Source organism: Falco rusticolus, chromosome 9 (genome assembly GCF_015220075.1).
Source record: "Falco rusticolus isolate bFalRus1 chromosome 9, bFalRus1.pri, whole genome shotgun sequence".
Classification (NCBI taxonomy): domain Eukaryota; kingdom Metazoa; phylum Chordata; class Aves; order Falconiformes; family Falconidae; genus Falco; species Falco rusticolus.
The window spans coordinates 19,780,299-19,804,325 of NC_051195.1; the positions used below are offsets into that span (position 1 = coordinate 19,780,299).

A 24,027-nucleotide genomic window follows, 5' to 3' on the forward strand; every position below is an offset into this window, starting at 1 on the left:
TGTTTTAAGCAAAGCTGAGCGGTACTTATTTAACAAGCACTTCTTCAAGCATGACTCAACATGCAGGGAGGAATCCTTTCAGGGCAAAGAAAAATGTCTGAGAGGGATGCTGAGAGAAGAAATTTCTCTTTGGACTAGAAATTACTCACCACAACAGCTTCTGGCCAGGCTAGGTGCATTTGAAGATGGTTTGGATCATCTATTTCTGCTCAGGTGGGGGTACATCTTACTTCGTCTCATGAAGTCCCCAGATGTTAAGTAAGCTGCTAAAGGGGTGAGGTGAGGATTGCAGGCCCCTGGAGGGAGAAGCAGACACCTCAAAAGGTGGCCTCAGTCAGGACACCCTAAACATTCTCCTCAGTTACCCCTTTCTTCCAAACAGCACCTGAAATCTTCCTACCACCTTGGCTTTGATTGAAATGGTTAGTATAAATCAGAAACAACATCCACTGAATACATGGTGCTGTGCATCTGTCCCCAGGTGTGAAGTGAGCGAAGCAGCCTTGGTACATAGTGAGCCTCCAAGCTGACACCCAGCTTGCCTGGGACTCCCAGCCTCTCCTTTTCTTGGAAAAAACAAGGATTTTGCTTACCAAACGGATCTGAGGAGGGGCATGCATGCTACGTCCTTGCTATCCGCAATCACATCCTTCCCAATATCCTTACAGTCCTCAGCCACCCAGACCATCACCCTGTCCCACCTAGGAGTACATCGCAGATCACTTCTCACCCTTCCTGGTTATTTAGGGCTGAGTGAAGCTCCTGGAGCTTCTTCACCACACCTTAAGTGCTCAGGGCTTCATTAGTGGTTACTCTTACCTGTCATTATCTTTTGCTTTAGTTTCTGCGTCCTGATCCCTTTGATCCATTTACAGTAAGATCCACTTACTCCAATCCCTGATCACTCATCTTTGATACAACACACAGCCAATTCCTTGGTTGGAGCCTCTTTCCTTCTGCCAAAGAGCTCTCCAGCAACAGTTTTGTGTTACAGCCAAACCCATTCAAAGCCCCCTTCATACACTTAGCCTGAAACTCTTTTTCAATCAGTCGCTGGTTTTCCATGTGCAAGTAACTCTTGTCCACATGTGACCAAGGCTCTCGTGCGCTCAGCACAAAGCCTCTCAGCACATTCAGAGTGGTGTTTATGAGCCAATGTGCATTAACCTTTCCTCTCAGAAACCTGAATACAGAGAATGATGGTTATCCAAAAGGCCTAATAACCAGTGGGGAGCACAAGGCGCAGCTAAGCCTCGCAGTGTTGAATTGCCTTCCTGGGATGGTTTGATGAGGGACGTAATCACAGAAGTATTTTGAAAGAGTGTACCTTCATCTCTCTTAGAAGTACCAATAATCAGTAGCTAATTTTCTCTGTCCTGTTAAAGCTTGTTTTACTTCTTGAGAAATTAGTACCTATCCTTAACGTTACACTGATACAAGCATCCCTGATTTTTCAATGGCTCAACTTCAGGGCTGCTAGAACAGCAAAATTATCACCATTTAAAGGTATCATTAGTTAAAGCATAAGTTGCATTACTTAAAGTAAAAAAAAAAAAAAAAAAAAGCATGAATATTGTTTGCAATACATGCAGAAGCACGCCTCACTTCACACTTTTGGGCACCAACATTTTGGAAAACTACCCCAACTCTCTGATGCTACCAATGTAATCCAAAATACAGATTAAACTGAAGACATGGGGAAGGAGCAGCACCACACTAGGAACACAAATAGTTTACTTCTCACCTGCCTCCATGCATCTAATTTTAAATCCTTCCTCTATGCCTTGCCTGCAGGGCACTCTGAAACACAGCATTCACATCCTGGGTTTAAAGCACTTGTCCAACACTACACGGTCCTCTCCCTAGCGATGCACCCATGCTTCAGGGGAACCAAAAAAGCATTGGTGAAGGCATCAAATGCATAAAAGCACTATACTTCTCCACCCACAGCAGCTCAAAGGGTAGGATGATGCAGAAACAGCTGCCCTGCTCACCACCACCCGTTTTCCATTTCAGTGATGAGCTCCAGACCGCAAAGACTGAGGTCTTGCAAAGGCAACCCCTCTGTTCCCCCTGCCACGAGCCCTAGCAGCACCACAGCAGACTGGGCGCACACATAGCCCCCTGAGCCAAATGCTTCCCATGCTTGCCTGGCTTGGGGTTGACTGCATCTGTGTGGTCAAGAAGTGGGTGTCTCAGCCCCTCTGCCCCCTCTCCCCTCTGTTTCAGAAGCATTAAGTAGAAAAAGAGACAAGGCTGAGATTATTATTCGAGGTTTTGAAACCGGGAGGGATGGGGGAGGCTAGAAAATGTCACAGGCTTCTTGCGGATGTGACACAGGCTGGCTTGTGGGCGAATTAACACAACCCGGAGAATTCGCTCAGGCTCATCAGGGTAATGAAATGTGATATCCACTGGAGAAAGCAGGGGCAGGGAAACGCTCCACTTTGCTGCAGCATCGATGCCCTTTAGACAAAAGACTCCCCGGTGAAATGCAAAACAACTCTGGGATGGAGTGTATTCAAACAGGATCCAAGGACAGCAAACCCATAACCACATAAATAGATCCCTTCTGCTTGTATCTGTGCTGCATGGGGACATGCCAATGTGTATTTGGGGAGGGGATACTCAGAAAACACTACCATTTTTCTTTTTTCTTGCTGCCTGCTCTCTAACAGTCCTGCTGTTCAGTGTCCAGATGTAAAGGTCTCACCCCAAAAAGCCTTGCTGACTACGTCTACAGGTCATGTTCACCCTGGTTCCTTAAGACTGACCTACAGCAACTGTTCCACCATGCAAGGAGGCAAATTAACCTGGCAAACAACTTTTCCCATCCAGACTCTTTTCTGCAGATCAGCCCAAACCTGTCAGCACTCCTTTCCTGTGAAGACAGACAAATTCCAGCTCTTTTTAAACTCTCCTGTTCAAGACTGCTGGCTGTCAGGATGGTCTGTGTCATCTCAAGACCATGCAAGGAAATCTTCCTTGTTAATGCATGGGGTGATCCATCTAGCGCTTGGCATGCCCCAACCAGGACTGCCAGTCCCACCTCTTCAGAAATGCTTTTTGGTGGTGCCCCAAGATTTCATTCCATTGCACATCCTCCTAATAGCTCCCAGCTCACGTGACTCTCTCCAGGCTTGCAGATGAAGACTTGCATTGTTAACCTATTATGGCCTTTCTGCAAATCAACTTTATTTCAGGGCCCTCTGCCTTGAACGTACCTCCCCATCATCTGTCATTACAGACATCAGACTAATTCTTGCATCAGTGGGGATCCTGGAGAGCTCTTTTCAGAGGAACTTCAAGGAGGTCCTAGAAAAGATTTTCCAAAATAATAACTATTCTTGTCCTAACATTGTGTGAGCATTGTATATACATTATTAAGCATACATACAGAGTAGGAAAATATCCATTAGCCCATGGATAACACTACCTGAGAGGTTCTCTATATGAACTGGTATAACTCTGAGTAAAAGGGAAACACCAGTCCTAGGGAGAGGAAAAAAACAGACAACACAGCTTTAACTTTACTTTTCACACCTTCCCTCGCAGAGGAAATGCTGCATTAAGATGTTGGGTGAAGTATAACACATCCCACACTCCCCATCTCAGTTTGAAACATGCAGCTCTCCATTACAAAACCCAAAATTGCTGCTCTCGAGCAGGTTAAAATAAGACAATTCATTTGCTAAATACTTTCATTGGTATTGTTTGGACTTTAATTAATTTTAATGAGTACCTATCTGAAGATGCCAACACTTAACCATCTAAGACTGGGCAGTCATGACAGTGACACTGGCTTTCTCTGACACGGCTGGCCTCAAAACCATCTCTTGGACCTTGATACCAGCAACATACAGATATTTGTTTCACCATACAGTTTGTTTTGGGTTTTTTAAGGACATTAAAAAGGCTGTTGGAAAAATGTTGACTTTGCAAACAAAGTTTCTACACAGAGCAATTTATCTGATACATGGCATCTTAATTTGGATATGTGTTTTAAGAATGCTTCTTCAGGCAGCAAGCAGCTAAGCTTTGGGAAGTTACATAAATCAGTACATTTACATTTGTATGCACTAACAAGAAATGAATGCCTCTTTCCCTTCCAGTTAGCATTTGTGTGTGTCACAAGTGCTGCTCCCTCTCCCCACCTTTCCCACTGTCTTCAGGATACGACCACAGAAATTGTCATACTGAATTACACTGATAACCAGTCTAATTTAATGCCCACTCTACGATAATACCCCACACCAGCTGCTAAAGAAGAACATTTAACACTCTTTATAATTGACAACGATGGAACAGCACCACCACGAGGGACATACTTCCTTTGCATTAGGGGACCCCCTCCTTTCCTTAAGCATTTTGTTATGTATATTTTTATCCTAGCTCACATACCTGTGAACGTTATACTTCAAAAAAATCTGCTATGGGTTTTTTTCGAGGGGACTCAGCAGTATCTTCTGGCAAGGAGTTTTGCAGATTAGCACATTAATTGGGTGTGCAATGTATTGACTCCCATATTGCCACTCAGTTGCAAGTGGATATCTCTTAAATGTCTCAGAAAGGGCTACACGAGGACACGGGGTAACTTGCTTCGGTCGTTTAGTGACTTGCACACCTTGATCACTTTTCTCTTCTCCTGCAAACAGAAACAGCAACTAATGCAACCTCAAAAAGGACAGCTTTAAAAAATGTGACACTTGCTGTAGCAGAGAAGCCTTCCCTTGTCTCTAATCACTGTTAGAGCCTATCTTCTAAAACCTTCTGTTTGTGCTGGATCGCCCTTCCTGCCTGCTGGAGGGCTCCAGGCAACACGCCAGCTCCCAAATACATCCACAAATGGCTTCAAGACCTCCTTTCACCATGTGGCAATAAAAGGGTGAGCCAGGCCAGACTCTGCCCAGCTGGAAGTCTTCCTCCTGCGGGAGACACCCACACCGAGCAAGCAGAGAGCCCCGTGGCTCAGATGAACAAAAGACATGGCTACTTGGACTGCAGCGCTCCCATGGCAAGGAGGGGATGGGGATGGGGTTGGGCTGCCTTGCAGAGTTCAGCTTTCTTCCTCGACAAGGAAATTTGCAGGGTAATTAAAATGAAATGTTGGTGTCTGTGTTGCACATTGAAATATTGATGGAGGGAGGTATAAAGCATTTTATGAATGCATGCTTCCATTTTGTGATTTACTGCCCCCAAACACCGTTTTCACAGAACCTACTCAGGAAGAAAGGGGGAGAGATGAAAGAGCAATAGTGGTTTTATCGCTGCAGAAAAAGGGAATGGAACTGGACAAAGTTAAATACAATGTATTGAAAGATAGTCTTTCACTCTGAACTTTAAATACAGCAGGAGCTCCCTCACACCTGGAAAGGCTCCAGTGAAGTCCATGGATGGTTTTTTTCCCTTCCCTCGTGCCACACCAAACAATGCTGGGAAGGGGTTACACTGCTTTTAGTTGCAGTTTAAAAGAGGTCAAGCCCCTATTTATAGAGAGGTTTAGTGTACAGTACTCACAGCTGTGTGAGAAGACACAGAGGTAGGACCCTTCATCACCTGCATTTACCTGCCACTGTGTCTTTATTACTCAGCTCTGCCACGTAAGGTTCAGCCAGATGGAAGTCTGACTCCATCCTTATTTCAAAAACAAGGGCAGAGGAAATATTCAGGGGGTTAATTAACGACCTAATTACAGTACAGACTAAGCCTTTCCTGTAGCAAGTGCAGCAGTTAACTGCCTGAAGTTTATCTGCCACAGGAATGAGTGGCAAATTTGTCTCCAGGATGACTGAAATCCCAATTCTTAGCCAAAGATGAGACCTCAGCATCCGTCAAACCTCAGGCAAGGGGAATGTAGAACAGCAGGGTACCAACACAGCAACCAGCTCCAAAGAGGGTGAAGAAAGTCTTGTCAGGATCCAGGAGGACAGTTTAAAATATATAGTTTCACTGGATTCAGTCACCACTCTTTTCCTTTTTGCTCTGCCAAATCAATTAAGGAACTGTAGCGAGTAGTCAGGAGTCATGAGAAAACTTTGTTAGCTCTGGTGAGGGTCAGATGGGCAGCCAACCCACAACACAGCCGCCTGTGCTGCCCACCAAGAGCCCTTGCCAGCGATTCCCCAACCTCTCCTTTTATTCCCTCCTGTTTCTCTCCTCTGCCCCTTATAATCAGGGTGGAACCTGAGAAAGGAGTTGCTGGCCCCATATTTGAGCTGGGAAAGTGCTAGGCTGAGGTGAGGCTGTGTCTGCACCCCAGAGCAAAGTGAGCCCCGGTGAGCACTGAATGTCCCTTGTTTTGGCACTAACTTTCCTTTCCATCAACTCCACAAGCAGACGGGGCTCCAAATTTGCCAGTTGTTTCCCAAAGAGTGGTAGAAACACGAGCCCGCCACTCCCCAGCACTGCACTTGTTCCAGGGTTTGCATTGGTCACTACCAGTCTGCAACCAAAGGAACAGCGATGCACGTGAACATCCCATTTACAGGGTACCTGTGGGGCTGTCGAGGCAGCCTTGCAATGGCAGGGAAGGCTGGCAGGTCTCCACCAAAGCACACAAAGCTGGGGAAAGCTTGCTCCTTTTCTCCTTCAGTGTCTGGCTTTTCTTCACCAACCCTATAGAAACCTACAGAAAGAGACTTGTTTGCTGCAAGCTAAGTCAGTCACAACCATGTTACACGGACGTATTGCAACGTTTTACTCTAGACCAACTGAATGGCAGTGTTTTCAAATGTACAGCAAAATAGTGCCCCCAAATTGCAAGCTGAGGACACACAAATTGAGCGTGTCTCTCCAAACTGACACACACCTGAAAAGGAGGATCTGTATTGCACTACACTTGAATCTTAAGTTGGCACACCTACCTAATTCCAGGCTCCTTGCCAGCAGTTCCAGTCACTGTCGGATCCAACAGGTGTCATGGACAGGCCCTCATGGAGCAGTTCAACACACCCAGGATCTGACTCATCCCTTGAGATCCATTCAAGCCACCTCTCTTGACCACGCAATGAGATTAGGTACCCAAGTGCTGCACCTCAGGGTCTGTGCTGGCTTGGGCTCAGCTCTCAGGGCTGGAATACACTCTTGCTACTTCACTTGTAGATGCCATATCTTGTTTCACTTCTTTTAATTACTACTTGCTCCAAAAATGAAGTTCGTTTCATTAGACTTCAGCTTTACATTTTCTACCTACATTTCTTCCAAGTTTAATTTCCTTTGATAAGCTCAAGAACTTGGCTTTCTTAGCCAACTTAAAAATACTAAATTTTGACTGTGTATCTTTGAATTCAAGCACTTACATGTACAGTTTTGAACCCCTAGTACAAAGCAGATGTCTCATAAGCATACTATAAGCTGAGGCAGATGAGGCAAAACACAGAAATAAATCCAATCAGGTTGAATATTCAAAGCTACCTGGCTGGAGGAGTCCTTACTAGCTACATATTCTGTGAAAATACATTTTATTTTAAGGTTTGAGTCTGTTTTAACATAGAGAGATAGGATTTAAACAACAGGGCAACTTCTTCACAAGATGAATTTTTATATTCCTTGTTCCCTTTAGAAGTAATTCACTCACTGCAATGCAACAAAACACTTTTGAAGCCCCTCGATTTACTACTTACTCAGCAGAAAATATCAGCAAGAGAGGTCTGTAGAAAATTAAATATATGCACACATTGAGAAAAACAGTAAGTGATAGATACCGCTCAATGAAATTTTATGTGACCAATAGCTGTTGGTGGATATGTGATTTAAAGGTTGCATTAAGTATCTGAAGCTTTAACTAATCACTGTATAAATAACTTACGATGGTGGCTTCAGGTAAATGACTGATAGAAAGCTTCTCAGCAGGCAGACACGTATCAATGGAGGTAGCTCCGAGTAAAGTTTTACAGGAAGAGGGGGAAAAAACTATCCCAGAAACACTACTGGAAAAACAAGACAGCAAAACACAAAAGCCCAAGCAGTGCCTATGCACAGCAGCCTGGGAGGAGCAAGCTGCAAAAATAACATTTGTTGTTCATCTCTGCGCAATCCCTCCCTTGGCCACCCATGGGACATGATATCGATGCCACAAAAGGTCAGAGGAGCACACAGAAATTTCCTTGTGCTCAAAATGCATCGTTTTGGTAATCTGCTTCATGAGTTTTCCAGAAGTTTCTGGGAGCTCTCACTGTTAGCCTGATGAAACAACCTGAGCCCACAAAACACCCTCACATGATTTTTTTAAGCAACTCACCTCATAAGCACTGCAGCTAAACCTGGCCTTTATTCTCTTTTTCTCCCCAGCCAACAGAAAAGGATGTGCTTTAGGAGAAAGAGCAGTAGTTAACAGGTGTCAAGCCCACCACCCACACCAGTTCATGGATTGGAGGACCACCTTGTATAATCCAAGAGTAGGGGACTAACTTCAACATCTCAGGAGGCTTGAGTCCTTTTAGTTCTTTAAATCATTTTATCTGACAAATGGAGGAATTGCAGGAAGGAAATTACACAACTTCCCAATGTGACCAAGTATGTGTCACATTACACCAGTGTGCAGGAAATAACCTTGCAGGTGACTGAGGACAGCAACGCCCTCTCATTCTGGAGAGCAAGGTTAAGCATGCAGCAGTGGCTTTTCATCACTTCCAGGAAAATACCAGATGTTCACTGAAGTCAGAAAATACTTCCAAGAAGTGTAACTCCTCCTTCCTGGTTTTGAGGTTGTGCATACAGGTTTGGTCGATTTAGGGTTACCCGTCTGCAGATGCAGCTACACCACTGGCAAAGTTAATTTTTAGTATGGAGGAAGGTAATTCAGACATTGATAAGTATTGATCTTCACTTTCTTTCCTCTGTGACCTGAGAGATCGTCTCAGATCACTTACAAAATGCAGATAATCATACGTTATTTATCTACCTTTAAAGATGATCCTGTCCATATTTTTCCTAAGGGCAGCCACTTGGGATAAGAAGCAGAGTGGCTGAAGTCATTGTCCATCTTCTCCATTAACCAACACACAACAAGGGGTGGGAAGAGGAAACAAAAAGAAATATCACCAAGGTCAGTTTGCACTGGGGTGAGAAAGCGACTAGACAGGAAACCGCCCTTTTACTGTCACTTCTGGCTCCTGTTCCTGGTGTTGAAATCCAAGAGTTAATGAAGATAGATAGACTCACCCATGCTGTTGGGGTCTGGATACTAATGAAAATTATTTAATGGTCAAGAGCTGCCACAGGGTGCACTGATTAATTAGCAGAGTTAGGAGGGGAGTGACTCTACCAGCACGTCAGCTACTAATAATAGAGCCCAAATCAGTCAGGGAGGGTATCCAAAAATTTGATGAGGCAACTGTAGACTTGCAGCTCACCTTCACAGAAAGCAACAAAGGCAAAACCTCTTCTACAGGGCTTTTTTGCATCTCCCAAGTCTGGCTAGGAAGGACTATGTCCAGGATGAGTTGCTACAGGGACAGATGTTCTCAGGGAGGAACTGTGCCTTGGGGGTGGACGTGGCCCCTCTCTGCCAACCCAAGAGCATGTGTGCGCATCAGCGATGGGCAAGGTCAGCAGATGGGCGCTCTGTTTCTCAAAGGATCTGTCTTTCCCTTTCTGCAAGAGGTTCTGGCAACCCTTTCAGACCTGCCCAAGAGACCTCAGCACAGCCTCCCTATACAACAATTTTCTGCTTTTCATCTTCTGAGGACACAAACTTTTGCTGAGAATTTGGTCTTTTAACACCCCAAGGTCTTAATTTCTCCTTGCTTCAGTTTCCTACCTGTACAAATAAAATCTCCCCCTTATCCATCTCAAGCACAACCTACTCGGAACACAAAATCTGTCTCCCTGTGTATCTAAAGGGTCTGGGGGAAAAAAAAAAAGAAAAAAAGAAGAAAAAAAAAAAAGAAGCTTGTTCTGGGGCTTTTTCTATGCTACTGGAAAACAAACCAAAAAAAGAATTAACAAAAGTGACCCCTGGGAGCTGAGAGCTGCACTTAAGATAAGCTTCCCAGGTGTCTGGAAGAGTGCAGGGAATGATGATGAAATAGCTATATCATATACACACACATTTCTTAGAGCACATACTGACACAGCTGGGAGACACTGACAGCTCTGCAGAGTAAGACTAATTTCCAAGCACTGAAAATCATCTTGGTGGAAGGCTTAGGAGTAAAAATTATCCAGCCAATCTGACAGAGTGGTCATAATTTCAGCATCTAACATCTCAGCAATGGCTGAGCCATAAATTATCATTCTGCATCAGCAGAAAGAAGAGGTCTTAACGCTTTTTGTTGACATGGCAGACTTGATCACTGGCTATAGTGATTTGGAAAATAAGACAGGTGCTTTTTACACCATGCTTACTGCCAATGAAGATACAGGTACAGGGCAAAGAGAGAAAAGATCCTGGCCTGTTCTCCAGTTTGCTGAAGTTTCCTCCAAGCTCTAAAATACCCTTTCTGGGCCTCTGTAAGGAAAAAATGCAATTCCATGCTCTGAAGTAGACCTAAACCTTCCAGCACTGTAAATGAAAGCAAGTGAAATTAAAAAACAGTATACTATTTCTTTCTCTTAATCTAAACAAGGAGCACATCTCAGGTTGCCTCTCAAATTTCATCAGAAGATGGTACCACAAAGGCAGTAAAAAAACGTTTACCCAACTCATCCCTGCTAGTTGGTTACTTTTGTCAACAAACCACACGCAAAATGTAACCCACAACCACAGCAACTATGGCATGATTCTTCTGGTTCATAGCCCGTAACACAAGTATTTCACAGCATTACTTAATGAAAGCTATGTGCCACTAAGCAAAATGGCAGCATTAAACTGCAGTTCACGTGCAAGCTCCAGAAGGAACAATTCAGTTCCCAAATTTTACTGGATGGGCTCTCACTCCTTCCCCCACAACAGCCATGTGTGTGCACTGGAGAACTGTAGTGACACCAGGAGGGTACCCAAAAACGCAAGTGCTTTTAACATCACAGTCCCCCCTCCCTCCTTCCTTATGCTGCATTCGATAGCAAAAGCAAAACTGGATTCCCAAGCATCTATTGGGGCAAGGTATATTCAAATCCTTCATGGAGTATCCCTACTGATTTAAGACATCTGTCAGTCATGTAAGCCACTAGTTACCTGCTTAACAAGGCAGATCAGCTGCAGTCACCAGGCTTGAGTGAATCAGGTCCACCTGCTCAATTGTGCATCAGAAGAGACAGCCGAGTTATTGCACAGACATGGCCATGCAGGCCTCGAGGCCAGCCTCAAATCTGCAGCACCGCTACAGTATCTGTATTTATTTACATGCTGGGCATTCATTGTAAACTGCTGATCAATAGCTGTCTCCTGGAGAGAAACCCTCTCTTCACTGAATGACGCTGCTGCTAGCACACAGAGGTTCTTTTTTGATCCTGCTGACTTAAGTCTTTGCTGCTACAGTAGGCAATATCACATCTCCCAGTTGCACTGGAACTGTTGGTCCTTTCTACTGACACAACTTGCTTGATCCAGGAATAGGAATTTGAGGAGAAAAATTCCTGTTTTCTTCTTCTTCTTCTGCCCTTGGCCACTGGGTCTGTTCCTGTCCCTGCTCCACTTCAACCAGCTGTTCCTTCTTCATTTACTTTGCAGGCCATTTGTCCAAAGCCACAGCCACCTCACTGGCTGAGGAAGGGAAAGCACCAGTAGATGAGCTCTCCCTGAGCCTCACGGTATGTCAGAGGCAGATTCCGCAATATACCCTTGCATTGGAAACCCTCCCACCCCATAGAACAAACACTGTCTCCCCATCATGGGGCATACTCCTGTTCCTCAGCTTCCCTTTGTGTAGCCAGCGTGAGGACCAAGCTCTCACAAAGACCCTCTGGAGGGCTCCTTGTTGAAAACAGTCCTACGAGACGTCTCCCGTTCAGAAAAAGCCAGGTCTCTCCCAGCAAAATCCTCCTTCCTAGCACTACCAATGCTGTCACCACCACCTTGACTTTTCATTGTGCCTCGCAGGCAGTAACAGCACCCAGTGAAACCTGTCTTGCCACAGGACATTAGCTCTGAGATAACAACACAGGGAAGCTGGTGCTACCAAGCAATGTTCTCCTGAAGTTCATAGCACCAGTGATCTTCCCTTTCAGGTCAGAAATGGCCACCCCCTTTTCTCCTTCCCCCCACCAGCTTTCACACTTTGCCTTTGCAAGGTCAGAAACCCAGCCTACACCAAGTAGTAATTCCCAAGAGCGGTTCAGGGTACTACTCAGACAACCTTCAACATGTAAGCAGAGGTCCAAGAGCTGAGGCAAACCATTACAAGTAATAGGGCCCTCCTTTTGAGCCCCAGCCCCCTCCAAGATAACAGCTGTCGCAGGAGGGAGTAGAGGCGGCTGGAATTAAACACAGCTCCATTTTGCTGTAGCACATCAGCAAACTTACCAGCCCAGGCTGTGAATCAATGACAGTTTGTAGTATTTCATCTCTCCCCTCCTTGCCATGCCTGCCACGGGGAACTCTTTATCCTCAGACTTTGAAGCGAGCTGCTATGTTATTTAATTTGCTACCCCCAACGGGTGAGGCACAGTGGCATTTTGGTTTCTTAAGATTGCTGCGTACACAATTTTCCCATTAATTTTTATCCTGCTTCGAACAAACAGTGCAGACAGCATGGTCCAGTGGTCGTTCCAACTAATAGCAAGAACAAGCAAAGCAGATGAATTCAGTTTTTAAGAAGCACTACAAACTCATTAGGCTAGGGAGGAATAGAGGTGGTAATATAATAAGAGAGTAACCTCATCAAAAGAGTATGTTTAATGCTAACAAGGAAAAAAAAATCAGCACTGCATATGACATGAATTTCATATATGAGCTTCTGCTATCAGATTCTGCACACAGTAAAAAATGCAAAACTTGCCAGTGTACCTCCAGCAGCTTCCCCTATGCCACAGCCCATGCCTGGATATTACCCCTGCGCTTCCAGCAGTGTAATACGCTTCACCCACCTCACCTACAGCCCTTCTGGGAAGGCTGGAGACGAAGCTGAGCATCCACCAAGTGCCCAAACAGACTCCTACAGACAATCTGCGAAAGACAAGCACACCCAGCAGCCAGCAGGGGATCATTTATCACAAAAAATAAAGTAAATCACTCCCTCTGCTCTCTCAGCTCTGACCTGAGAAAAAAAAAAAGAATTCATAATACTATGAAACACTTCCCAAAGGCAGATCTAGGAAATAAAATTCACAACTCTACTGTCAGGCAAAGCTCCTGGAGGTGCCCACTGTCCCCTCTAGCAGCCTTACCAATATGCTATGGCCCATAAGCTACCTGTCTCTGTCTCCAAGGAAATCACTGCTTTAGCACGTTTTTTTGTCCACTCACCTACCATCATCTCCTGTACATTACAGTCACTCTTCCCTTCTAACGCAAGGACATGTGTTAAATACCTCGCTAATCTCTGAGCAACTGTTTTCAACTCATTTGGCTTTGACGCTTACTATTTCTAGTTCTGATCAGAAGGGCCTGTATGCCCAAAAGCTTCTCTACCTTCTATAATCCTACCTTCTAATCCTGCCCAATAAAAGGTCTGTACACACAGACCTTGCTTTTACATCCATACCCAGGGCCCCTCTCCTGTCCCTACCTCAGGGCAGCTTACTGCAAGACCTGCAATTGGGAAGCTGGAAATAAAACCAAACAACTTCCAAGACTTGAGAACAGAAATGGTAAGCAAAGACCTCTAGCAATCTGACTGGAAAGACACTCTCAATGCTTATGTATCTACAGACAAGCGTGTCCCAGGACTAGCACCAATGCTTTGGTGCATACCGAAGAATCTGGAGGTGCTTCTCATCAGAAATAATTTGGTCATGAAGGTCCAGCTGAAGAGCTGCTTTGCTGAGTGCAGCCACTCTTTAGCAGAGCTGATCATGTCAGCAATCATTCCGGGGTTTTGGGATCAGATGAGTCTTTGAGAGCCCCAACCCTGTGCCCTCCTGCCAGCGGCTTCGGTTTCAGGAGCTCCCTGGTTTCTCAGCATTTTCCTGACCCCTAGTGACAAGATGCGGCTGTACAGCAGCACTCAACATGCAGTGCCCAACTCTCCCTGCATAAGCAAGGAGCAAAACTCACACTTTAAGATGGGAGAAAGGTTTCCAGATCTGTCAAGATACTCACCCTCCACAACCCCTGCAAATTTGCCAGAAAATCCAACCTATTTAGCAAAGAAGCTCAATTTTGGAGTGAAAGTCAGGAAACAAGATGAATACAAGTTTCCCTTGCACCGGGCTCCAGCTGTGCCAGGGAAGCCAAGTCACAGGATTCATCCATCAGCAGACTGGACAAAACAAGGGGTGGAGAGAACGCAGTTTTGATCCATTACCTTCCCCCAGGGCAAATGCATCCCGTTGCAGGGAGCTAAGTGGCCTTGGCAGGGCCTCAAACTTCATGATCTCACCACCATCGATGACAGACCATGGAGCAAACTCCAGGGGACCTGGGGGAGAAGACTTGTGACACAGGACTACATTAGCTGCCAAGGCGCCTGGCCCTTGTTTTTGTCATGCCATTTGGTTTTAAGGACAGAGTCAAAACAGGATTATTCTGGCCCAACTCTTGAGTTTTCAAATCTAATATGTGCCAGGCTTCTCCGTGCATCAGCTAGCAATGGGTAGTCTCTTGCAGGGCCAGTTTGACACAGGAGAAGGCATCTGTGGAAATGTGCACTCAGGTACTTTGGACTCAGGTTTGCATCATCCTCTTCCTCCAGGAAACATCGCTTCAATGCAACATTTCTTCACTCCCAGATGCTATGGTATTCCACTGCCTCGCACACAGTTGTCTCCCACTTCAGTATTCACATTTTCTACACATTAGAAGCGGTTATGCCACTTCTATTGCCATTTCTTTCAGTCTAGCCTTCTTCCAGGGGCATCTCCACTCTGCCTGACTTCAAGACCCTTTACCTAAAGCATCCTGTGACCAAACCAGAGAAGCCCCAATCTGTACCAGCCTCTGATTTATTTTGTTTATTGTGCTGAGGCCAATTCCCAACCCTCACTGACTTTGATAAAACGCTACAAGAGGAAGTATCACACAGGAATAATTAACAGTTCATCTCTATTTATTGGGCCCTGTTGCCAACTTAAACTTGTCACAACTTCCATAAATCCCCTCCAGTGCTAAACAAACTCCTTAATTAAATCTATTGTGCTTCAGATACCAGCAGAGTAGTCAATGATGAAAGCGTTTCGCCCACCCTGCCTTAAAACACCCTTTAGGGGCTGAGGTTCACCAGAGGATTGTGACTCTGTCCCAAGCTGCTTGTTCAAATGCTGTTAGCATGGATGCAAACTCTGAAGATGTATTCCCAGTGAATTCCTGAGGCACTGCAGCTGATTAATTGTTTCCTTGCTGACTAAGCAGTTGTTCCAGTCTCATTGCAGGAGCAACCTTAAATCCATAATACGTGGGCAATTCAGTACCCACCAGGCAAAAATCTGTTCTCCATCTCGTGGGTCACTAACAGTCCTCCTGCCCTGGGTCTCCCCCTTCAGGGAAAAGAGGTGACATATAGCAAGCCCTTTCCCCTCCCAAATGGCAAAAAGAAGGAATGGCTGATGGTGCCAGACCTGAAGAAGAGCCAAGTGCATCAGTTAAAGGTAAAGCAAACTAACAGCACACCCAGGATTTTCTAAAGGAAAGCCTTCTCTAAGGAACAGGGACATCCCAACACAGGATCTAGTTCAATACACTGTCTTCAGCTGCAGCCAGAAGTGGACCTGGGAAATGTAAGAACAGAGCAAGCACAAATGAAGTGTCTCCCATTTTCTGCCTCCACCTACTTTCAGCCCAGGAGATCTTCACGTGATGTGTATTTTCTATTTAGAAACACCCACTGGGTCCCTCCTGGGTGTGACAGACAAAAGCACTGGAGGACACACACCTACCTCTCAAAGTACAATACAAAACAAACAGCCCTATAACTACACCTTGCTTGAGATAAAGACTCCTTCTGCCAGTGTCAGAGCAAACATCCCACTGCTGAGTCAGCAGCTCTGCTAACAGCCCATCCAACACAAACTTGCATTGCAGCAAACAAGATGGCAGAAGCCACCACTTTCTTTGCTGGTTAATCCCATTTGCCTCATCAGAGGGCCCCAGATGTAAAATCAGAGTAAATTTACCGTGACTTGAACCATGCTAATACTAACTGCATGAGTCCCAAGGGACGCCTGGAAAAGCACACCTGCAGGAAGATGACAGAGTACATTTTTAATACTGTTAAGTGAGGAGTTAGCACAGACTAAGGGGAAGGAAAAAGGAGGAGAAGAAATAAATCAAACCACACAGAAGGGGAAAAAAAAACCAACAAAAATACAAAACAGAAAAAAAAATCCCAAACAACACTCGTTGCTACATTGGAAAGTCCTAGGCTCCTGTGGGCAGCTTCCCCCCCCCCGGCCCCGTAAGCAGCAAGGATCATGCTTCCACATCTCTAGCATGATTGCAAGCAGTCACACGCTGCAGCCAGCACTCCCACAGAAGGAAGCTAGTGCACCCTGCTCCCTTCAAAGGGACCACCAAAATGTTTTGAGGAGCATGAAATGAGAAACGGAGAATTCAAAAAGCAAATCTTGAGATGGGAGGCAGTACACAGCTCTCAGTCAAAGCAACCTTCAGGGTCAGCAACATTTTGTTAAAAACTTATTGACAAAATAAAAATAGATGAGTGATACGAGAACTCCCTCCAAATATGAAGAAGCCCCTGTGAGTATGTAACAGCAATGTACGCATGTGGGTTTAACAGACACTGACCTTGCCAAAAGAATCACAGCTCTAAACAAGACAAAAAGGGACAAAAAAAAGAGCAAAAATCTGTTCCCAGTAAGTAGGCACGCCCCTTGCACATGGCTGCAAACTGCTCTGAGCAAACACCTTGCCCAACGTCATTCAATTAATCATTAAAAGCAAATTTAAAGGGTCCCATCTCAAAAAAGAAATTAAAGGTGTGCAGAGGGGGACTTTCATGCACTTAAAGGTTCAGGAGTCAAAGTCAGCCAAAGGACCCCCCAGCCATAGACCAAGGAAAATCACAACTGCCCTGTTGAACTTTTCAGCAAAAACACATCCCTCTGTAAGAGCTCTCTCACATGTAGCATTGGCAGTTAAGGCTTGATTTATACCCTAGGAGAGAAAATGCCATTACAAAGGAGCTGGGTAATCAGTAGACACAGTATAATTAATCAGCTTTCTCCTGATGTTCTCCAGCCACAGAAATTCTCACCTCTGATGAGCTGAGGTGTCTGTCAGTTGCTCTGTACTGGCAGCACATGTATTGGCAAGATAAATAGGACCAGCTCCCAGCTGCCCTGGAAAATCCAACAGAGGAAAAGTAAGGTACCTTGAGGTGGGGTATTTGCTTCCTTCCCCTATCTCCAAATCAAAAGGGAGGCCAACAGAGGCACTGTCACCCAGCCAACACGCATTTGAGGCTTTGACAGGTCACCATGAAAACCACCACTGCACTTTCTTGACAAAACTGCAGTTGGTTGAGATCCTCTGAACATAGCTGTTATCTGCAGCACCCATTATCTCCACCTGCAACTTCAAGACAATATTGCTTCCTTTACCTCCTTCTTACGCCACTGTTTAAAGGGGCACTTCTGCCAGGCTGTGCTGATGAAACTGCCAGTCCTGCAATTCAAATGTATGCCAAGAAAATATCTGCTGGCCTTTCCCATCCTCACAAACAACCCCACCTCCTGATTTCATTGCTGGAAACCGCACAGTGCACCTTCTCTTCTCATCCATATCAAAGCTTCCAGCTTCATACGTGCACGCAATTATTTTCTTCTCAGGTGATGCATTGCTCTCTAAGTCTTTTCTCCCCAGACAGACACTCAGGTTCTCCCAGGACCCAAAAGATGTTCATTTTTCCTTTTCACTACCATGGCAAGCAAATCTACGGAGGACAAGAAAGGAAAGGAAGAATTTGCTTTCCTCTAACTTGCCTGCTGGAGAAACAAATCATCTCTGTGGCACTCATGAACCCTAACAGTAGGAAATAAAATGCACGCAAGAGTATATACAAGAGATGTATGTCACACTGTATTAGTTGCTTCAAGGGTAAAGAAAGCCATGAGGGTATAGCAGGGTGCTGAATTTCTGTTGACCCTGTACATCATCAGCACAGTACAAAATTGTTGTCAGCACTGGAAAATTGCCCATCACGTGAGTGGGTTTAGAAGACAATGAGCTACAGGACACAGGCACAAATCCGGCAGAACTGGAGAGCAAAACCACACTAGGGAGCAGCATGTGGCATCTGTGCAGACACAGTTCCCTCAGCCACAGGAGAAAACACCTTAAAAACGCTTCAAGTGTTGTGCTGCACACACTCCCCTCATTACCCTGGGCCCTGATCCACGTGCTGAGATATAATCAGGCTGTCCCCAGACAATGCAGCCTTCAGCTTGTGATTATCACCCCACAGAGCTCAAAGGGCTGGAAGGCACACATAAATACTCAGCCAGGACAACTGTCTCATTCATCACGTGCTGTCAGCAGCATCCAGCTGTAATGGCTTTAACTGCCCCTCTCCATTTCATTCTGCATTTTCCTTGTGCAACAGGTTAAAAAAGTGACCCTACAGAAGAGGGGTGGGTGGTTCAGGGGTGGACACATCACCACTTCCGTGCGCAAGGGTTCAAAGAGACCCCGGGTTAGCCTCCCTCAAGTCCCATGGCCCCATAGGGCCCCGCGGGTGGCTGACCACTGCCGGCCTGCGCTGGGAAAGGCGCAGGAACAGGGACAGCAGCTCGCCGGGGGTGGACCCGGCCCCCTTGCCACGCCTCCCCGGACAAGCCGCGGCTCCACGGGGCAGCGGTACAGCGCGCAGCACCCAGCCTGGGCCGGGGACGGAGGCTGCGGAGACCCGCGGGCAATGGTAAGTTGCTGCTGGGAAACGTGGCTGTGCTTTTGCGGGTGACAGCAAAGGACTGGGCAGGAAGGTTTCAGCGGCGGCTCTGGCCTCCGAGAAGCAGCAGGGAGAAAGGGAGAAAGGAGCAGAGCTCTGCGCCGTGGTTAATAAGTAACACAGGGAGCTCAGCTGCTGCTGAATTACCAGAGCCGCAGCTCACCAGGCTCTGTTCTTCTTCGAGGGGGAGGGAAAGGGTCCATCGGCAAGGCTGCACTGCCAGTGTGACCCCCGCTCAAATTCTGCAGGGCAAGTGTGACCCCCACACACAATCTGTCTGCACGGCCCGTGCAACCCACCCTGGCTGGCTGGAAATCAGCTTTTTCACAGCAGCAGACGGGACAGAAACGAAAGACTACCGGCCTTGGCATACCTGTGGCATACCTCATTTCAGCTCTGCCTGCAGGTCCTGTTTACACCAGGGCTGTCCCCTTTACCTTCTCCTAGGTGACATGTCACCTTTAAAAGGGAATATGCTACTCTGAACAGGAAGGGTTGCTTCACCTCCAGAAAGCCCAAAGCTTTCCCTATTGCCCATGCTGGTTCCTTTCCCTCAGTTGCACAATGCAGCTACTTGGTTTCCTGCTGGAAAAAAAGGAAAAAAAAAATCCCGATGCCTTGGTAATTGAGTCAGCAAAAGAAAACAGAATAATTAAATTTCCCTAATGAGAAGAGTGTGTTTTAAAGGAGTAAGTGCACATAAACACATTAACGTGCTTTACCAACAAAAACAGCAGGCTGGCCAATGGGCTGGGTGGGAGAGGGTGGAGAGGATGGATGGTTGAGAGCAGCGGGTTTGCCATCACAAGAGACAGCCAGAGGAGCTGGCTTTGTGTGGTCCAGACCTCAGCCTGGCCATGCCTCCCACTGGTGCTGGCTCTCTGAGAGGAGCTGGGCCTGGAAAAAGCCCCGGGGCCCATCCTCCCATGTAGTCGCAACACAGAAAAGGGTTCAGAGAACAATGAAGCTGCATCCCTCCCAAGCAGCCCGATTTCTTGCTCTGCCTGGGGGAGGCTGGCTTGGAACCCAGCCCCCTGCGTCCATACCACTCTGTTCCAGGAAAGCAACAGCACCGGCTTTATGCAGCCTTTCGTATCTTTAGCACCAATACACAAGCAGAAAGTTGCAGCCACTGGTCCCAAAACCTGGCAGAGCCCCTACTCCCCCCCACGGGTGCCCCCCTGCCAGCGGCCCCGAGCAAAGCCAGCCTCCTTCCCCATGTTACACAGTTGCTAGGCTACCCACGCCCGGCTTATCACGCCATCAGCACGGAAGGGCAATGGCTGAGGGTTTATTGCACTAAGCTCTGTTTACTCACTACCTTCTCTCCAAACCCAGAGCTCGGGAAGGGCCAGGGTTGACATTAGTGGGAGGGGTGGCAGAGCCGGGGCTGGCAGGGGACCATCTAAAACGCCACACAAACAGAAGGGCAGCAAGGGTAGTTTGCATCATGCACGGGCAAGGAAGGCTTTCCCTAAACATCACACATGAGGGAGAGCATAAAGCTGCGATGCCAGGGGGATGGGAACCATCCTGCCCCCAGCCACCCCTGAGTAAGGTTCAGCATGCACCTTGGCACTCTCCATTTCATGAAGTGCTCTGCAGCTGACAGCTTTCTCTAAGCATAAGCCCAGTGGCTTAGCACAACCAGTAACGTGGGAATAGTACATCATCTTCCCAGCCTTCCTCAAAACATGCAAAACCAAAGAACCAGCCACAAGAACATCAGGTTCATGGCTGCCTCTGGTTTTGTACAGCCTGTGAGTAGGTAAACTATGGGAAAGGATGATTTGCCTCAGCTGCTCAGCTGTTTTAAGATGCTGCTTCTGAGCACTGATGCCCAAACAAAACACCTCAAAGGGCTGCTGACCAAACACCCACTAGAAACAGTGTGCTGTATTTGCTGGGACTCTTCTCTGACTTGTCACACTTTGCTCTACAGCACATAAAGGAAAACAAATTGCAAAAAGATGTTGGTCTTTGTCACTGAAAAAAATAATCCTCACCAACTCAAAAGATCAGATCACCCACTAGGAAAGAATTTTAGTTGCCAGAACATAACCTTTCAGATAGAGAATACCCCTCTGCATTCACCCCTGGCTTCCCCACTGGGCCAGAAGATACGATGGCTCAGGTAGCCCCCATCTCCAAGAACTCCATTTTAGTTTCATCTTTGCCTGTATTCACTTCTCAAAGACAAGAACTGCTGCTTCTCCCTACCCCCCCCCCAACCTTAAAAAACAAATAGCAGATCTGCCCAAGAGCAGAAGACAATGCTAAATCATAGTCCTTCCCTCTGCCCTTTGTTACTCACAAACAGCCTCTTAAACTACATCTTAACGGAAGAGACTGAAAAGGAGCTGGTGTGACTCATCTCTCTGATTCACACTTCTCTTCTAAGCAGGTTTCCAGCGCAGATGACCTGCAGATAAAGCCCTCCTGCTTCAGGAAGGTACTTTGTGAACCTCAAAAGCAAGCAATTCTCAGTTCTAGAAGCCATCACAGAGTTTCAGTGGGTTTTTTCCAAAAGCTGTATGTGGTGTATTTGGGAGCTTAACTTCACACAGCCATCGTTTCCTTTGTACCTCAGGTTACAATGAATACATATACACACTGGTGAAGTAGTAGGTGTTGCAGGTCAGAGGGCACTGGACTTCACTTGAGCTAGGTACATACATGCAGGATGTACCCAGGGCAGGGAGCAGAAGACAGCACTGGTATCCCCTGCCATCAGTACCCCCCGGTTCAGGTTCACAGACACACTCTAACCCTCCCATCCAGTATGCAGCTGCCTCCATAAATCCCTAATTCCACAGCCCATGGGATGCCTCACTGTTTTGCACATCTGCTTCATCCTACCTCTTGCCACGCTGACCTGCTCCTCTTTCCTTCCCTTTCTGTGGTGTCAGGCTGGAAAAGCCCACAGGCTGAGCACGGAGGAGCGGGAGCAGCTGCTGCCAAACCTGAGAGCTGTGGGGTGGAACGAGGTGGAAGGCAGAGATGCCATCTTCAAAGAGTTTCACTTCAAGGACTTCAACCGGGTATGAGCATCAGTGATACGGAGTTTCACAAAGTAGGAGACCTGGTTTGCAGAGTAGGGAGACCCACCTGCAAGGCTCAGCCAAGGAAACTGCTACATGTTTCTCCTGAAATATAATGGCTGAGCAAGATAACCTGCTCAAGACACCAAAGTGCTCGACCCAGCAGACTATTTGTCTGGGAAAAACTCCCCCAAAAGGGGAAAACCCATAGAAAACCTCAATAAAGATACAGAACATCGCAGGCTTTGCATTTGGTTGGATTACCTAGAAATGTGGTGTAAAATTAATAGTAATGAGGTGAAAAACAACATACCACAGAGTAACTGGTTCAAAGCTAACTTCTCTTCTTATTCTACTGGGCAGGCTTTTGGCTTCATGACCAGAGTGGCTCTACAGGCAGAAAAACTGGATCACCACCCTGAATGGTTCAATGTGTACAATAAGGTAAGAAACAGGGATGGTGGGGGCAAATGGAGCTCTTCAGGGAGCAGATCCCTTTTTTGGGGCATAAAACAGCAGCAGCAAGTCCTGTTCAGATCAGCAGGACCTCTTCCCTCAGAATCTATGTCTATGACAGACAGCCTACAGCTATCGGTTACACATCCTTTCCTCCCCCTGTTCCTACCTGTCCAGCTGAGCAGTAGCTGCTTGTAGGCCGCCACCAGGGTTACTTTTTTTAAATCAGTATCAGAAGTAGCAGCAAGGCAAAAAGCTTCTGAAGAAAGTGAGTTGAAAAGCAGGCACAGCTGGCAGCTGTGACCAAGGCAGGGGTGGCAGTGATAGCCTATGGCTAGGACAAGATGTAGGAAGGAGAAAATCAGGCAAAGTGCCAGACCACTTCTCCCACCCCAGAAAATTTTGCTAACAATTTTGGAGAAAGTAGTAGCACTACCTGCCTCATCAGATGCAAACTACAGCACTGGGGGGAACCATTCCTGCCCTTTCTGCCAGCAACACTTGGTCGGTCTGTCTGTCTGGTTTAGGTTCACATCACCTTGAGCACCCACGAGTGTGGAGGCTTATCGGAGCGAGATATCAACTTGGCCAGCTTCATCGAGCAGGTTGCAGCTTCGCTTTCCTGACCAGAGAGAGAGAAGCCAGAAATCAGCTGTGCTGCGGCCACAACCCATCTCACCTGGGCAGTTGTACGTAAAGCCTTCTCCCATTTCCATGCTAGTTCCTGGACCCAGACTGCTCAACACCCTACTAAGCTCCCGGCCACAGCTCAGGTGGATGGAGGCACTTCTTGAGCACCATGCAAATATCCATCTCTGATCTTGCAACTTCCATTCTTAAACCCCTTCTTAGCTGTGTGCTACCAGCCCCCACACTGCTGAGCCTCTGGGGCTTTCAGCAGACCTGCCTTTATGAGGAGTCATGTTACACAATTGTGCTAGTAAATCTTTCCAGAGTCACCCCATCCAGGCACTGTGTTATTGCTTTGTACTTGCTGGAATATGCTTTCAACCTAAAACACAATATGCAAACCCTTTAGTTTCTCTGTAACATACCAGAAACTGTGATGTGCAATTTGGTTATTACTATAACCTCCCTCTAGCAGTATTATAAGCAGGCATGTGATCTCACCCCTATTGTAACCGGCCTTGAGTAGGATACCAGTTGAAAATGTTTACAATAAATGTCTTGGTTAACCTGATGTCAGTTTGGAAGGAGGCCTCACTGTCAGAATTACGCCAACTGGTTTTCCCAAGGCAGTTACTGGCCTGACTGCTCTCGGGAAGGTGCTTCTGCCATGGAAAAACTTCTTGATGAAGCAATGCGGAGAAATGGCATATGCCTTCGCCCCGCACCTCAAAGTGAACAGGGTCTAAAAGACAATGAGATTATCAAAGCCAGAGCAGATCAGATAAAAAGTGCTTGTGCTACAGTCAGAAGTGTAGCACAGCCAAGGCACAAACACAAGGAAGGCACAACCAAACAGCATGAAAGCAACACAGCAACAGGCCAGGGGCTGCTTACGGTGGAATACTCCCAAAAGAGGTTGTAGGTGGATTTGGTGGTTTAAGATCTTCACTCCAGTATTC

General features: G+C 46.5%; 1 protein-coding gene and 1 long non-coding RNA gene across 2 annotated transcripts in view; one reads left to right on the forward strand and one right to left on the reverse strand.

The window, feature by feature from the left end:
• Positions 1–17,778, reverse strand: part of LOC119153891 — a 165,740-nt gene extending 147,962 nt beyond the window's left edge. Inside the window, exons 1-7 of the long non-coding RNA XR_005106250.1 lie at positions 17,596–17,778; positions 6,864–17,334; positions 6,493–6,625; positions 4,402–4,645; positions 3,437–3,492; positions 3,225–3,315; positions 150–296 (exon numbers count right to left, since the gene is read on the reverse strand). This is a non-coding gene — a long non-coding RNA (uncharacterized LOC119153891). The remainder of the gene's footprint in view (positions 1–149; positions 297–3,224; positions 3,316–3,436; positions 3,493–4,401; positions 4,646–6,492; positions 6,626–6,863; positions 17,335–17,595) is intronic.
• Positions 17,779–18,569: 791 nt separating this feature from the next.
• PCBD1 (pterin-4 alpha-carbinolamine dehydratase 1) lies at positions 18,570–23,639 on the forward strand (the record flags this gene model as incomplete). The annotated part of the gene is made up of 4 exons (XM_037400077.1): positions 18,570–18,911; positions 21,851–21,982; positions 22,346–22,426; positions 22,966–23,639. Coding segments are annotated over 4 exons (654 nt in total), but the record flags the coding sequence as incomplete, so codon positions are not given.
• Positions 23,640–24,027: the final 388 nt, after the last annotated feature.